This window comes from Ambystoma mexicanum, chromosome 4q, assembly GCF_040938575.1.
Source record: "Ambystoma mexicanum isolate Mex_15411 chromosome 4q, UKY_AmexF1_1, whole genome shotgun sequence".
NCBI lineage: Eukaryota > Metazoa > Chordata > Amphibia > Caudata > Ambystomatidae > Ambystoma > Ambystoma mexicanum.
This window is the reverse complement of record NC_090928.1, coordinates 640,912,488-640,930,334: the sequence shown is the minus strand read 5'-3', so window position 1 is coordinate 640,930,334 and position 17,847 is coordinate 640,912,488. Positions and strand designations below refer to the sequence as shown.

At 41.9% G+C, this 17,847-nt stretch overlaps 1 protein-coding gene across 12 annotated transcripts in view; it reads right to left on the bottom strand.

Annotated features, from left to right (window-relative positions):
* Positions 1–1,375: 1,375 nt before the first annotated feature.
* The window catches only part of WDPCP (WD repeat containing planar cell polarity effector), a 3,071,480-nt gene continuing 3,055,008 nt past the window's right edge, over positions 1,376–17,847 (bottom strand). For all 12 annotated transcript variants that reach the window (XM_069608194.1, XM_069608204.1, XM_069608201.1 and 9 more), the window contains one exon: positions 1,376–1,713. In XM_069608194.1, the coding sequence (XP_069464295.1) occupies positions 1,663–1,713 (51 nt within the window). In that variant the 3' untranslated portion in view covers positions 1,376–1,662. The remainder of the gene's footprint in view (positions 1,714–17,847) is intronic.

The window sequence follows — 17,847 nt, the reverse complement described above, 5'->3', positions numbered from 1 at the left end:
TTCACTCTACAGCATTCTTCCTCCAGCTCCACCTGTTACCTATTGGATTCCTCACCACCATGCTCGTAAATTGCTCCTCACTCTTTTCCTCCTCGTTGGTCTTCACCACCTCTTTACTCTCCACTGCTTCCTTGCACTTCACTTGTTCTCTGGCCTTCACTCTACAGCATTCTTTCTCCAGCTCCACCTGTTTCGTACTGCTTTCCTCACCACCATGCTCGTAGATTGCTCCTCTTCTACGTCCCAACACCCACACTGCTACCTGAATTCCTGCAGTTTGTATATGGGACTATCCAACCCATGGGACCTTAAAGTATTCAAGTGAACATGTTGATTAGTAGCACAAATGTAATGGTACATTTCAAACTGCAGGTGGTTCTTCTCCGGTCCCTGCTGCCATGCCCCCAAGTGCTTAGCACTGTGGAAGAAGCCCACATGTAGCCCAGCGCCATCTTGGCACACTACTTTGTGCATGTTTCTCACAAATGTAGTTCAAGAAAGTCTTTGTTTTTACTGTAAGATCATTCGCATCTGTTCTTTGACAGTGGTCCTTAGTGTTTCTGCAGTGTTCGCATAGTCCCCCAGAACTCAGCCACCCTTTTGTAACAATCCCTGGAGTTGCGATTGTATTGCTCAAACATTTTTTGGGAGGCAGGGGCCCTGCAAATCCTGGGTGGAGTACTTTCTAGGTGTAATTGTACCAAATGATTGTTAATGTATTAACAGGTTTGTTCCTGCTGGAACTCCCATTAAAGGAACAGGGGCCATTATAGCTTCCTGGGGCATGGTAGGATCCTCGCCACCCCACTCTTCACCACAGGGGCCAGGCAGAGGACACTGTCACAGAGATCAGCCTCTCCTCAGTTGACATCCACAGAAGGCAAAGATAAAGAAGACCCTATTGTAAAAATGGTGGGAGTTGTGGAGTGGAGGGTAGGGGAGCAGTTGGCAATATGATTCGCTTTCATTCCTTACTACATAAATACATTACATCAACACTTACTCTTTGCCAGCCAATAACAGCATGGTTACAGCACTAACAAGTGAGTATGTGAGACACTGTAGAATGATGTGTGTGGCATTGCACTCTTTTGCAATATACCTGATGGAAAGAAATGACAACAAAGACAGATTGATAACACTTTTGTGAAGTTCAATGACTGTGCATAGAACTGCAGACAAGCAAGTCTACATGAAGATTTAAAGCCACGGGTGGGCCTGCTACATTGCAAGCGTACACACTTTGTGTTTATGTTATAATAATATTTGTTTATTTAACAAAAAAGGTCCAATGCGGCTGTCTCTCTGCTATGCAAGACGATGAAATATGACACAAGGCCAATGGCTCAGGATATTTAAAAATGAAAGATGACAGTTGAACTAAAATAGCCTCTTTTAATCAGATATTTGGCTGCTGTTGTCAGGTGTTTTTTTTAAACTTTTTTTTTTGTTTTACATAATAAGCAAACGCAAATGTGAATTTACAAATCTGTACTCAGCTGCAATAAAGTTTAAATGACAGTTAAGAGACTTAAGCAACATGATTCAGGGTTATGGATTACAACGTTCACAATTATTACAAACAAATCATATTCAATTATGGACTACGCCAGGGCCAGGAACACTTCTGACGTAGGAAAAATGCCGAGTATTGGTTATTGTTTACACTAATCCAAAGTGAACCACCTTCAGCGAGCCACTTTCTCCCAGGTCCTGCAAAACGGAAAAAAGAAAAGGAAATGGTTGGACTGGGCATTTGAAACTGTGCACTATGGCTACTAGATACAAACATTTTGAAAAGCAGGTTTCTTTCGTTTTGTCAACTAAACACCCAGCAGCTTCTGTTCTATGCCCACATTTCTGCTCACAGCAGCTAGACCAGACTTCAGCGCTCATATTTTCAGCGAATTAAAATGTCAGACCAATGTCAAATTAGCAGCTACTGTTTCAGCTGAGTCTGCAAGTGTGACCTCAAACAAAGAAACAAAGGCCATATTGGAACATATGTTCATGTAGCCATCACTTTGCCGAGCTGAAGTACGGCATATGATATCCTGGTTTTCCCCTTCGCCAGCAATGCTTGCTTCGGACGTCTGCAGGTAACAAGCCACGTGTGGTTCTGCTCGCGTGATGTGGCTGTTGATGAAACCAGTCAGAAAACGGTAACCGAGCACATGGTTTCTAAATAATGCACGAGCCCAAAAGGGGTACTTAACCAGCTGCCAGCTGTTTTCATGCAGTCCATTAGTTCTGAACGAAACAACAAGTATTGTGAAAATATTAACGAACGCTTTTCAAAGTATTGCAGTGCATACCATGAAACGGGGTCAAATTAAGATGAGTCACCTTTCTGTTCAAAATATGTTCAAGAACTCTTTGGTAAGTGACGGTCCTTTCCTTAAAAAAAAATAAACGATCGAAATATGGAAGATGAGAGTCTTGGGGTGTACAAGAATAGTTAAGTGGGAAAACAATTCAACAGCCAAATGACTCCCTTATTTGGAACAGAACTATTCTTGGCAGCCTCTAGGGCTTCCTGGGGTGTTACGAATTCATTCATCCATGCGTAAGAGGTGTTTTCTTGTCTTGCAGCAATAAAGGCAGAGGAGAGGGCATGTGCCAGCCAGTTAACACTGCCAAGGTTAGTATCATGGTGCTACATGCTAGCTTACGGATGGTTTGATTCAGGTTACGAAATGCCGTATGTTCACCCTATAAAAAGGTTCATGCACTCCATTTAAAAAAGAAATGTGCAATGAAATTGATTGGTAAGTGGAACCACACAACGACCCACCCTGGACTCCATTTTATGTCGTCATGTACAAGTATGCCAATGACTACGGAGCACAAAGAAATATATTTATTGATTTTACAACAGCATAAACATCAGCGAACTATGTACAACATGCAGTCATATAAGAACACACTTAGAACATAAGGGCAACAAACTTGCCACTATACAAATAAAGACCGAAGAATGAAAGGAGAGGGACAAAAAGGAAGAAAACTAGTCATATAACTCAATGGGCCTCATTACGACCCAGGCGGTAAGGGGTAAACGGCAGCGTTAACAGCGCCGACCCTTACCGCCTGAGTACGAGGTCCCTTAGCGCCATGGCGCTTTTAACACCTGCTTTTAGCAGGTGTTAAAATCCATGGCGCTAAGGGACCATGGAGTTAATCACGCCACCGTAATTTACGGTGGCGTAATTAACGCCTTCCCCACTCCCATTATGCCCTATGGGGCAAAAATGGGAATGGGGAAGGGTAAATGGGGATTGGGGACTTACCGCCCCGCCAAGGTCGGAATGGGGCGGTAAATCCGCCAACCACCATGGCGTAAACGTAGTTTACGCCATGGTGGTAAAGTCACGGCCCAGGCGGTAACTTACCGCCTGGGTCGTAATGAGGCCCAATGAATGCATTCGAAATGTCTTCGTACTTATCATGTTGCCGCTTAATTTGAAAGGACACTTTCTCCCTGCTGGACAGAATCAACAGGCTGTCTAGCCAGTCATCAACAGTGGGTTAAACATCACTTTTCCAATTCTTCAAAATATGTTTTCTAGCCACCACAAGGGCTCCATAAACCCAGAAGAGTTTACCAGTAGGCAAGTTCCGGTCAGCCAGGAACAGACCCAACACACATAGCAAAGGTGTGCGAGGGAGGGGGAAGTCCCAGCATAAGATCTATACGCTGAAGAACATCCCCCCCAACACATCCTCACTTTCCTACACAGCCAAAGCAGATGCAAAGTGCTACCTACTTCCCTTTTGCAGTTACAGCAAAGGTTATCTTGACTTAACTTACAGGACCACATCTTCAGGGACCAATAAATATAATGAATGATCCTTTGCTGCGTATAGCGCACATCTAAGTCGATCTTAAACCTGCTAGGATCATCACATACACAAGACCACTCAACATCAGAAAGTTTACATTGTTATTGTCATTTCGCATTTATATAGCGCTGTATATATCGTTGGTATGACCACAAAGTGCTTGTAGGTTGAACGCCTTTGGGGACCGCAGTCCAGGTCAGTCAAGAGAGTAGGGTAGAATACAGTGCTTGGGTGCACGCGATATGTGTGCTGCCAGTGAGATTAGCGTGATAGAGGCAGCATCCTAACATTAGGTGTGGTGGTAGTGAGAGATCAGTTGAATGTGTGCAGTCAGGTGGTTGGTCTCAGACTGCATTCTGGCAGCATTAGACCTGTGTAGGCAGTTTATGTGTGCAGATAGGCTGATTTTGTATAGCTGCGTTCTAGCAGGTTGTTGAGGTGTTCATGTAGAATTGTTTGTATGTGTGCAGCTGGGCCGAAATTGATCGAGAGGTATTGCTGCATTCTATTGTTTGTTGGTATAAAGCGAGAGTGAGCATGGTGGTAGGAGAGGTGAGTGTCTGGAGCGGGTGGTGTACTTTTTGGAGCTCACTGGTCCTGGTTACTTTCGGGATCAGGATGAGCTGGTAGTTATTGTTCTCATGGTTCGTGGTATAGGTACTCGGGGGTGGTTTCACATGGTGGACTGTAGTAGGTTATGATTTGTATGATCAGAGGATTATTATTCTCAGGGTCAGCATGTGTCGGAGAGCCTATTTTCATTGCACTCTGCATTCTATAATTGCGGTGTGTTTCGGGCATTAGTCATGGTTATGGAAAAATCCAGGTTTTTAGAGCTTTTTGAAAGGCCATGTAGTCTTGGCTGGGTCGATTGTGAGGATGGAGTGAGTTCCACAGAGTCTGAGCCAGGGATTATTGGGCCGACCCCCCAATCCTGGTTGAATATGAAGCAGGAATCATTAGTAAGAGGGCAGTGCTTGACCTTAGGGCGCGTGATGGGTGGTAGGGTATAATCTTCTCTTGTAGGTAAGCTGGGGCAGTTTTGTGCACTGCTCGGTGGGTAATGCATACAATTTTGAAAGTGGCCCTTCGTACAACAGGTAGCTAGTGATGGGTGCGGTGAGCGGGGGAGATGTGATCCCTGTGTCCCAGTGCAAGGAGGAGTCTGGCGGCAGCGTTTTGGACTCTTTGGAGTTTGTTAAATTGCGATGCCGGGGGACCAAGAGATACAGAGCTTGCATAGTCCAGTCTTGACATTACAATTAGTTTAAAAAGTAAGGGTGCCTGTTAAGACGCAGGTCCTCCAGGCTAATCACATAGAACAATAATACAGTGGACCTCAGTAAATGAGATTTTAACCTTTCTTTTTATAGACAACATACATCTTGTCAATATCGCAAAATATATTTATTTATATACAGCTTCACAATTTTTGTTCACATACCATATCTTTAAAATACAAAAAAATGTTTTCAACATCTACCCATCTATTCCACCAATCATGTCACTGCTCATTCACACACTCACTAACGTACATATCTACATACATGGGTTAATCTAGAACCCACACAGGACTGACAATATCAAACCAATTCCTTACACCTATATTCATTCATGATGTGTATTTATACAAAAAAACAAATAACAAATTGCTTATTCAATGGTATCGACATATGTTTCAGGTGTCGGCTATAAATCAAGCCACAAAGTTAATGCAACCTTCTTCAGGATGCGGGTGGTTCGAAATGAAACCTGCTCGAAGTGTAAAGGGGTGGGAGATGTCATCTAGCATCAATGTACAAATAAACAAATATGATATCTGATTATGGTTCCGATCTCTTATTAAAGCGACACAGAAAAACTTGTGTGTATACTGTCTGTCACTCACCTCCAAAATGCAATGATGGAGCTTTGTGACAGCACTGGAATTAATCCTCAGCCCTACTGTGGAGCAATTAACAGGAGTCTAAAAAAAGAGGATGAGGCACAAAATGAGCCTATCTATGTATAACTACAACAGTGTTAATTAAAATAAGGACAGTCAATGGCCTAGATATTTCATATTAATCAAGTAGAGAGGCCTTACCTGATCCGTGGGTCAAGGTAGGGCACTTCTCAGAGAAAGCACGGTGCAGTGATCCATGCTCTTAGTCCCGGTAAAATGAAGGAAAACCGCCACTTGTCTATAATCAAGACAAATGACCCTTTTGTTATGGGGTCTCTCTCTATTTTCATCATTACACATTCATGAATGTAACCCAAATAGCTTACCTCTTTTCCATCTATCATGGAGGTAGGGAGGTGATCTCTACTCTCAAGGGCAGCCGCCCAATTTAAGACAGCCGATGGTATGCACGAATGCGGGGCATTTATATCTAGAGGAGATAAAAGAGAAAAGACCCCTGATTTAGGCAAGCAACTATATTACCTGAAAAGTTGCCAACCCATGCCTTGAGATCTCGCTCAAGTACGCAATTCGATCAAGGACCCCCCACTGCACTGTGGGAGCATCACGATTTCACCTAAACCGAATCGCTTAGTCATGGAACATTCCCTATAGAAAATGAAAATGAAAATAAAACAGCCGCACCTCTACCATGTCTACACGCTGGTGTGTTATCCCGAGTGAAACAGTGGCTCTCAGCCCATGATGGACTTCTGCTCGTGCAAACTGCAACGGCCCACAGCTGTCCAAAGTGGATGCCCCTGACCCTAGCAACACATAAGAGACTAGCACGTCTTGTCCTCATGCGTATTTATTTAAAAAATGATGATGAATCCGCCTGGCATGTGTGCTATCAATGCGCTCGAATGTTTTCAAAAGCCACACACAGGCTCACAGGTTTAAAGAGGAATGCCTTGCACGTAGGCCTTTCTATGCCTGCTCGTATCTCCCCAATCATGATGCCCTAAATCATGGCAATTAAAGTGCTTACTTGTCTCCGTGGATGTGCTCGTACGACTCAGCAAAGCGTCTAAGTCCTTCCGGGCAGAGGGATGAACGCCCATCAAAAAAGGGGCATGGCTCCAGTCTCATTTTATAGAAAGGAGAAGACGGACTTTCTGAAAAGAAACACTCGCAATGCATCCTGGGCATGGTAGTTGCCATACATAGCGAGACATATAATCTGAAACTGATGCAGCATGATGGGGAAACCATCATAGAGAAATGCAAAAAAAATAGCAGAATAGTAAACAAATGTGAAACGTTTTGTTGTGTGCAAAAAAAATGCTGAAATAATAAATAAAATGTTTGGTGCAGGTTAGTGACGCCCAATGTCCAACCACCACAAGTATGAATACACGCGGTAAGGAGCAGACTGCAGAGGCTCAATGCAGTCCAAAGGAGGCCCCCAGACACACAGAATAAATACACAGAGTGGGCGGCGAACTTCAAGACACACTCGGTATAGTCCAATGGGACCGAGGACATCTACAATAATCCCAGAAATAGTTTAGCACAAGAGCAACCACTACTGCGAAATACCCATGTCTGCCGTACCACCAAATACTGGTGTCGTCCAAATGCCCATCAAGGTCTTTCCTACCCACCGAACGGCAGCTCAGTGTTGGTACTGAGGATGGCCTGGGGAAAATACAGTTATCGCTTTACCCCGTAACCAGCTTGTTCCATTAGATGGAAATGTTGAGGCCTTTTCTCACAGTGTCCAGAGTATGGATCCATCTTTGTTCTAGTCGATGTAACATTGTGGACATGTCTCCACCTCTAGTTTGGAGTTGTAATAGTCTGGAGGATAAACCACTTGATATCTTTGTCAGTGTGTCCCATTTTTTCAAAGTGTTCAACTGGTGGTTTGTCACGTACCTTATTTCTTTGGCACAAGCGGTGTTCCAATATTCTTTGGCGCACTTCTCTCATAGTTTTGCCCACATACAATAAATTACATGGGCACATGATGATGTATATAACATTTATGCTCGACAGTTTGTATGATCTTTCAATATCCACTTTTTGTTGTTCCCGTACTCAAAGGTTTTTCTTCTTTCCCTCAAAGGACATGCAACACAGTGACCGCATTTGTGGTCTCCTGTGACCGGTGTTAAAGACCATTGATTCCTCACTGATTGATTTTAATCAGTTTCTGTATCGGTGTGGACTTGCTTCTGTCGTAAACTCATGCTTCATTTGAAAGCAAACATGGGCTTTCTTGCCAGACTACCAGGTTGTTTCACGAGGTGCCAGTTCTTATTCACACTTTTTTTGCGCATATTGTTGATCGGTGAAAAGGTGGATACACAGATCAATCTGTCATTTTTTTCTTTAACTCTCATGGATAGACAGACGTCCCGATGGGTATTTGAGGCGCGTTTATAGTGTTGGTTCACCAACGTTTTCGGGTACCCCCCTCTCAATCAGTCTGTTCTGGAGTTTTTCTGAATGGTTCACAAACTCGGTTTTGTCGGTGCAGTTCCTTCTGATGCGAAGAAACTGCCCGTAGGGTAGATTAAGTTTTAAGCCTGAGGGATGGAAGCACGTGAAGTGTAATAATGAGTTCTTATCAGTACTTTTTTTAAATAAGGTGGTCTCAAGATGGTTATTCTTCTTTAGAATCAACAGATCCAAAAAACTCACTTGAGTCTTATGCCATTCCATGGTAAATCGTATGTTTGGATCACATGCATTGATCCATAGAAAAAATACTGATAAAGAGTCTTCACAGCCTCTCCAGATGAAAAACATGTCATCAATGAAGCGTTTCCATACCACCACATTTTACCCAAAAATGTGTTGTTGTAAGGAGTTATGCAATCCTAGGATGAAATCATTCTCAAAATTCGCCATGTAAAGGTTTGCCACATCTGGCACAAATGTGGCACCCATGCTTACACCCCTAAGTTGTTTGCACAGACTTTATAAAAAAAAGAAAATAGTTTTCACACATGGCTAAACGTGTACATTCGAGTTTGAAGCCTGTCTGTGGGGTTAATGGTTCTTCACGTTTTTCTAGCACTGTTCTCAATACTGCTAGACTTTGCATCTGTGGGATGGACGTGTAGAGTGATTCTACGTCCATGGTGACCAAAATGTCACGTGATTCGATGATGATGTTTAGGATATGGAGCATATGTGTTGTGTCTTTTATATATGCTGGCATATGTTCGACAAAAGGTTTTTAAAAATAAATCAGTATATACTGATAGAGGTTCCAGTAAGGAGTCAATTGCTGAAACTATGGGTCTCCCTGGTGGATGTTCTCTATCTTTATGCAATTTTGGGAGTATGTAAAATGCTCCCCTTCTAGGATGGATCTTACGTAAGAATGATTGTTCTTCCTTACTAATCCACTCCTCCTGTAAGGCATGTTTCATAAGATTGCCAATTTCCTCTTGCAGGACCTTTGTGGGATCTTGTTCTAATTTTGTATATGATCTTTCATCTCCCAACAGTCTTAGGCATTCCTCATCATATTTCTCTGTATACATTAGTACAATGCCCCCCCTTTCTCAGTAGGTTTGATAGTCAGGCGGAAATTCTCGCACAAGTTTTTCCGAGCTTCTCGTTCAGTTTTCTTCAGGTTATCGTGATGATAATTTTTCTTTTTTTATAGCGTCTTTTACTTGTTTTCTCAAGATATTTTCAAAAGCCATGATTTCTGGGGGACATACATGTACCGGAGGTGTGAAATGTGACTTTGGTTTTAAGCCTGTTATATTTTTCACTTCATCTCGGTCATGGTGATTTTCACAATTCCCTACCTGTATACTTGGAGGGAAAACCTCAAAATAGTGTGTTAATCTAATCTTCTGGAAAAATCTGTGAAGTTCATTTTCACACGTAAAAGGATCCACTCTTGATACTGGGACATACGAGAGGCCTTTGGACAAAAGGTCTTGCTCAGTGTCGGTCAGAACAAATGATGACAGATTGAATATCAGAATACTGCCCGTGTCTATTGATTCTGGTACCACTGTCGTGTTCAGACTCCCGGTCCCAGCTGCTGTCTTTGTCTGGGGTGACCTCTTTGACCACCCCTCCGAAAAAAAAGAGGTTGCTGTCCTCAGATATTTACTGCACTGGTACCTCCTTGTGCTGTACTTGAATGGTCCGAATCACTGGATGAGCCAGAAGTGTTTGAGAAATTCAAGTAGCGGTTTGGTCTCTGATTGTACGGACCTGTAGTGGTCTCTGTGTAGAACCCTGCTCACAAGTAAGGCTAAGTTCTTTCCTGCTTATAATTGTTCAGATCTTTCTTCAGTTTATTTATTTTCTGATCTAGATTTAGCTGATTAAATTTTTTTATTTTTTATTTCTTCTTCTAGAGTTTCTAATTGCAGTTTCACCTATTTTATGGACTTGTTTTCATAAAAAAGTTTTTCTAAGCATTGTAGTTCTTCATTTTGTGCCTTAGCCACTTCCTCCGCTATTTCTATTATGAGGATTATCAAGTCCCTCGAGCACTTATTGCAGACCCCACTGCCATTTTTTTGAAATCTGGGATTTTCAATGAACAATCTAGGGATTATCTTCACTTGTAGACCCTCAGGTATTATCCCGCCTTTCAGATATTGTAGCATATAGCTACCATGTAGTTGTGTACGTGCTAATTTCTTCTTTTCCTCCGTAATGACGTTTAACTCGTCTGTCCCATTCGATATCTTTTCTGTTGTTGTTTCGTTGTCAAACAAAGCTGGAATATCCAGTAGTTTTTTATAATCATCATCAGAGAATGAAAAAACATTAACACTATCCATTTGGGTAAAGCTATATTATTAAGCTGTGTAACAATACGCTCCCTTTCAGCCAGTGGGCTGTACTCATTCAGTTTCGAAAATAAGTGTGCCTGTTAAGCCGCAGGTCCTCCAGGCTAATCACATAGAACAATAATACAGTGGACCTCGGCAAATGAGATTTTAACCTTTCTTCATATAGACAACATAAATCTTGTCAATATCACAAAATATATTTATTTATATACAGCTTCACAATTTGTAATGATGAAAATAGAGAGGGACCCCGTAACAAATGGGTCATTTGTCTTGATTATAGACAAGTGACTGTTTTCCTTCATTTTCCCGGGACTATGAGCATGGATCACTGCACAGTGCTTTCTCTGAGAAGTGCCTTCCTTGACGCACGGATCAGGTAAGGCCTCTCTACCTGATTAATATGAAATATCTAGGCCATTGACTGTCCTCATTTTAATTAACTCTGTTGTAGTTATACATAGGTAGGCTCATTTTGTGTCTCATCTTCTTTTTTCAGACTCCTGTTAATTGCTCCACAGTAGGGCTGAGTATTAATTCCGGTACTGTCACGAAGCGCCATCATTGTATTTTGGAGGTGAGTGACAGACAGTATACACATTCAGGACAGTATACACACACTTTTTTCTGTGTTGATTTAATAAGAGATTGGAACCATAATTTGATATCATATTTGTTTATTTGTCGATTGATGCTAGAAGACATCTCCCACCCTTTTACACTTGGGGCAGGTTTCATCTCGAACCACCCGCATCCTGAAGAAGGTCGCATTAACTTTGTGGTTTGATTTATAGCCGACACCTGACGACCGAAACATATGTTGATACCATCGAATAAGCAGTTTGCTGTTTGGTTTTTTGTATGAACACACATTATGAATTAATATAGGTGTAAGGAATTGGTTTAATATCGTTAGTTCAGTGTGGGTTGTAGAGTAACCCATGTATGTAGATATATACATTAGTGAGTGTGTGAATGAGCAGTGACATGATTGGTGGAATAGATAGGTAGATGTTGAAAATGTTTGTATTTAAAATACATGGTATGTGAACAAAAATTGTGAAGCTGTATATAAATAAATATATTTTGTGATATTGACCAGTTTTATGTTGTCTATATGAAGAAAGGTTAAAATCTCATTTGCCGAGGTCCACTGTATTATTGTTCCTTGACATTACAGTGGACATAATAGCAGTGAGTCTGTTGGAGGAGGAGAGGTATGGAAAAATGTGCCTTAGGAGCTTAAGGTGGAAGTGGCAGGATGTTGATACATTCTATGGCATGACGGAGGCGAGCATTATGCTTTATTCTTTTATTACTGTTCCCACAGCAATTTAAAGTAAACTTCAGTTTTATTTATTTATATATATTTTTAAAAACTTTGTAACATTTTAGTTTCCTTCCAGGACCTCCTGGAAGTCTAGAAAACAACAAAGGTAACACAGTTTGAAAACCAATAAAAAATGTCTCTGGACTACCAATGCCGACAGTCCTTTGGGTCCCTGTAGTCCTGCCTCACACTCCCTAGCCAATCTGGGCCAGTCTGTAACTATAAGATGACCCCAGATGCCTCTCTACTCCTCTTTCTTTGTTGATGTTCCTTGAGCCAAGTACCTTTCTCAAATTTGTCTAGCTTGTTATTCTAACGCTTTCGCGTTAACATAATGCACAAACATATGCATTTTACTTAGTGAATAGCGCACGCGTCTATATTGGTAATAGTATAACATTGATCAGTAGTTAATGTTACCTCATATAAGTTTCTGAGTAAGCCGCAGAGGACGTTCGCTCCGTTCGTCGTCCAGCATTCTCTCGTGACCCGCTTTAGTTTCACGTAGAAATAGGAGCCGGGGTCGGAGCTGCGAGCGAACGCACTCGCATTAGTCTCCCGGCCCCGCCTCCTCAAGCCGAGCAATTCATACGCTCAGCGTATAGCTTCCCGCTCAGTCTTTAGGACCCAGCGGGAGCCGAGCTGCGAGCAAGTGCGCCCCAGCAGCCACTGCGTGCTGCGCTCAACCGTCATTCTACAACTTTTAGAAAAGAACAGTGTAGCGCAGCGTGAGCGGATTCATTCAATACTTCTAGACTTACATTAAAAAAAAAGAAAATCATTGTTTGTGGAGGTCCTGTGGGCTAGTGACATTTATATACCTGGTAAAAAATAATATATATATATATATATATATATATATATATATATATATGGGAAAACAATTGTCAGCCCCTAGACTGCGCTCTGCCTCATTATTGAGCTGGTGCTATTGGGCTAGAACGGGCTGGGCTCTAAACATTACAAAAAGATGTCAGGAAAAAGGTGCAGGTAGACAGATGAGTAACACCTCCAACTTTAGCCAAAAACTTGCCCAAGCACTCACGACCATATACTAAGTTAAAAATTATATTCCTTTATTGTATCAAAAAGTAGTGCAAAACATCATAAAAAAGCATACAAGGCAATACCTGGTCAGACCAGGCATAAGGCACCACTCACCTCAACGGGTGGGAAAACGCCACGCGTTCCGCTAAACTCGCGAGCTTCCTCAGGCTTGTAGTTGTTCCCAACTGGTGTGTTCTCGTGTTTATATTGACTCATAGGCCATGTCATGTGTTTCTCCCATTTGTTGCTCACGCGTCACAAGAATTCACTGTTTAAATTTCACTACGAAGAACTCTATGGTTCTATATGTCGGAAAATCCGCCATCTAGGAGTGGCTAAGGTCTAATAGACCATAGGATAAAGTCTATAAGAATAAAATGCTACTAGATTATTTGAAAATAGAACTAGCACGTGTGGATAGCAAACACAGGGGGAGTCAAACATGACATGCCTGAGCGAGAGCGAATTTATATCAACTTAATGACGAGATCTCGCGCCAGTGCGCAGTTAAAATATGTGTTGCCTCACCGCTCGAGAAAAAATTCTCTGCGGTGTGGCAAATAATCTGCATGAAGGGGTGAGTACAGAAAAAACGAATGCAGCAGCAACAGCCCTTTATCAGTAATGCCAGCCTACTCAATGCACAAGAGAGAGGGAATCTTTGTCTAAGAAGCAAGTGTGCTAACTAAATGACGGGTGAGGCGTAGTGCATGTTGGACCTGCTAGACTCTTACTCGCCAGGAGTATGCAAGTGCATATACTGGGGATAGAAGCCAATTTCAGACAGAAATATAGATGCCTCTCATTTCATATGGAGTGGTACAATGCTATGGATTGATAAAAATTCAGTGCATTGATAAAGTGCAAGTGCAAAATTGAAGCCGCATGATAAGAAAATAATCGGACTAGTGTCCAAATAGGTAAATATGTCTAAAAGGGTTGTTGTCACTACTCTAAAAACACTGCGATGTGGGAGAGATAGAGAACAGAGATCTCTCTGTCTCTAAGAATCCCCAATCGTCTAAGAGTATATGAGCTGAAAGACATAGCATAAAGGTTTCTCTTTCTTTAGGGATACCTCATATTTCTCCCTCACTATGCAACCGGCACACCGACACTGGGCAGTATTCCACTGAATGATCCATTATACCATCTTTTGAATGGATGAGCATTCTGCCTGTTATATAAAGTGACATGTGCATTTGATTGATACTGAAAGTGCAAAGTGATATATAAATATATACATTCATAGAAACATGACTAACGATAAGGAACATCCAATCACTACATGTTAACCCAGCTTAAAATCAATTTTAAAAGAACATTGTCCCTATGTTCTATCCATATCAGGAACCAACCTAAATATATCATGAGATTATTGTCCAAAGCAGATGGTGAACAGACGGAGAGTGTGACGCTGGTGACGGTCATTACACTGAAGTATAGGACCTTCACTGATGAGAACTACTATAAGCATCTAATCAATCATATAAAAAGACATATAGCTCCGAGTCCACATTTAAACCATTGGGCTTTAAGGTGTCAAACCTACAAATAAGCTTGGCTTCTAGTTGGCGCAGTTTGAGTTCCCTATTACCCAACCTATTGTGCTGTGGTATATGTGCTAAGCCTACAAAACTCATCTCTGATGTATTTCTGTTGTGTTTCTCACCAAAGTGTAGCGCTAAGGGGTATGTTTGATCTCCATTTTTTATGGCTCTGTAATGTTGTAAGATATGTAATTTCAGGGGGCCAATAGTAGATCCTATGTAGTGTAACCCACAGCTGCATGTTATTGCATAAACCACAAACTTTGTTAAACAGGTTATTTTGTGCTTATACTTCCATTCTTGCTCATCAGTACTGATTGGAGAATTTCTCGCAACATGTTGGCACATTTTACATTTGACACATTTTTGAAAACCTACAAGTTCATGTTTGTTAGGGAACCAGCTCAATGAAGAAACCTCAGTTATTACCGTGCTCGTGCCAGTATATTTTTCAATGTCGGAGCTTTGCGAAAAGTCACACTTGGTTTCTGTTCCAGTACTTTGCACAGATCTTTGTCAGTGGTTAAAATAGTCCAGTGTCTCTGCATTATAGCCCTGATATGTTTAGCTTGCTGGTTGTAGCCTGTTATGAACCTTATCTTTTCATTTTTTAATTTAGGATGGGGTTTGAAGAGTTCTCTTCTCAATTGTTTTTCAGCTTTAATGAAACATTCCGTTACTGTATTTTTCGAATATCCTCTGTTCACAAATCTGTGACCAATGTTTTTAGCTTCTTTTTGGAAATCTGCCTCATTACTGCACACTCTTTTCGCCCTGAGGAATTCTCCATAGGGTATAGATTTTTTGAGGGCTGTAGGGTGGTGACTGTGAGCATGGAGCGTGGAGTTAGAACTGGTGTCTTTCCTGTACAAGGTGGTAATAAGTCGATTTTGCTCAATTTGCAAAAAGACATCCAAAAATACCAGTGTGTTTTTACTGATGGTGCTAGTTAGCTTCAAATTTAATGTGTTTGAGTTCAGAATAATGATGTACTTCTCTAACTCTTTTTGTGTTCCATCCCATATCAGGAACAAATCATTGATAAATCAATACCACACAACTATATGTTTGGTAAACTCTTCCAACTCCTCACTCCATGCCACTGTCGTTTCCCACCAGCCCATGTAAAGATTGGCGTAGGTCGGCGCCATGCATGACCCCATTGCTGTGCCCTGGGTTTGTCTATAAATTGCATCATTGTAGAGAAAGAAATTATGTTCCAGGCAGAATTTCAACATGTCCAGCAACATCTTATTATGTTGACGGTAGCTAACAGATCTGCTTTCCAGGAAGTAACGGCATGCATTTAAACCATGTGGGTGCTGTATAGACGTGTAGAGGGACACTACATCTAAGGAGACAAGAAAATAGTTAGGCTCCCAATTGACCTCATTTAATTTTGACAGGAGGTCTGATGTGTCCCGAATGTAAGAGTTTAGGCTAAGCACAAACGGCTGGAGGAAGTGATCAAGGAACTTAGAGGTATTTTCCAGAAGGCTGCCAATTGAGGACACTATTGGGCATCCTGGAGGGTCTATTAGGGTTTTGTGAATTTTAGGGTTGAAGTAGATTAGTGGAGTTATTGGATGAGCATTCTTCAAGAAGTGGAATTCATCATCATTTAGCAACTCTTCTTCACACCAATGGAACAGCAATTCGTAATATTCCCTGTTGGTGATCCCTAAAATCGATTTGTCCGCCAGTTCATAACAAGAAGTGTCACTAAGTTGTCTGTTTGCTTCTTTGACATAGCTGCTACTGTCCATGACAACTATGCTCCCTCCTTTATCCGAGGGTCGAATGACTATGTTATGATCATTTTTCAGTGTTTCCAGGGCCTTTGTTTGTGCGGGATTGAGATTTTTAAACCTCATGTCGGCAAAGCCGGATAGACCTTTGAGATCTTTCATCACCAGTTTTTCAAACACATCTATAGGACTGCATTCTATATTGCGGCAGAAAACTGATTTTGGCTTGAATTTACTAAAACAAGTCATGTCGGTGTTAATACCGTATCGTTCTGCCAGTATGTTGTCGTCCATAGTTACTGTGTGTATATCAACAGAATTAGGGTTAGACTGCAGTTCATCTATACAGATTAAGGGAGCCAGATCTTTCTCTGATAGAATGGAGGCAATTTCTGTGTCAGAGTTGTTTTTCCGTGTTTTGTGCCCAACTTGTGTGGAGAAAAACTTGGTGAGTTTCAGTTTTCGAACAAATTTGAAAAGATCTATTCTGGCAGATGTATAGTCGTAGGCGTGTGTTGGGCTATAAAATAGTCCTAATGATAGGACTGATGTTTCCGTCATTTGGTTAGCACACTTGCTTCTTAGACAAAGATTCCCTCTCTCTCATGCATTGTGTAGGCTGGCATTACTGATAATGGGCTGTAGCCGCTGCATTCGGTTTTTCTGTACTCACCCCTTCATGCGGATTGTTTGCCACACCGCGGAGAATTTTTTCTCGCGCGGTGAGGCAACACATATTTTAACTGCGCACTGGCGCGAGATCTCGTCATTAAGTTGATATAAATTCGCTCTCGCTCAGGCATGTCATGTTTGACTCCCCCTGTGTTTGCTATCCACACGCGCTAGTTCTATTTTCAAATAATCTAGTAGCATTTTATTCTTATAGACTTCATCCTATGGTCTATTAGACCTTAGCCACTCCTAGATGGTGGATTTTCCGACATATAGAACCATAGAGTTCTTCGTAGTGAAATTTAAACAGTGAATTCTTGTGACGCGTGAGCAACAAATGGGAGAAACACATGACATGGCCTATGAGTCAATATAAACCCTCACTTACAGACAGTTGGTTACCCTGTACGGCCTCAACAGGGAGACCTTAAGTGAGCTGCTCACCACAATAAGGGGGGAAATTGCGAGCAGGATCAACATCAGGACAGCTGTGCGCCCACTGCTAAAGCTAGTGTCCGTCCTGCAATTCATAAAAACTGGCACCTTCCAGCACTCTGTGGCCATGCTGCATGGCATGACACAGCCAACATTTACTGCAGTGTTAGTCCAGGTGCTGAATGCCCTCCTGTGTCATGTTCCATGCTATATCTCACTGCCCAACCACAACAGCAAAGTTGCATGCCATGAAGGAACAGTTCTATGCCGTTGCGCATATGCCAAATGTCATTGCAGCCTTGGACTGTACCCATGTGGCGCTGGTGGCCCTCACTGCCCACAAAGTGTACCACAACAGGAAGAACTACCACTCACTGAACGTGGAGGTGACCTGAAATACCAACCTGTATATCACTGAATGTTGTGCCTGCTACCCTGGTTCCACCCAATAACGTCATGGTCCCATGGAATAGTACACTGCCTGGATACATGGGGA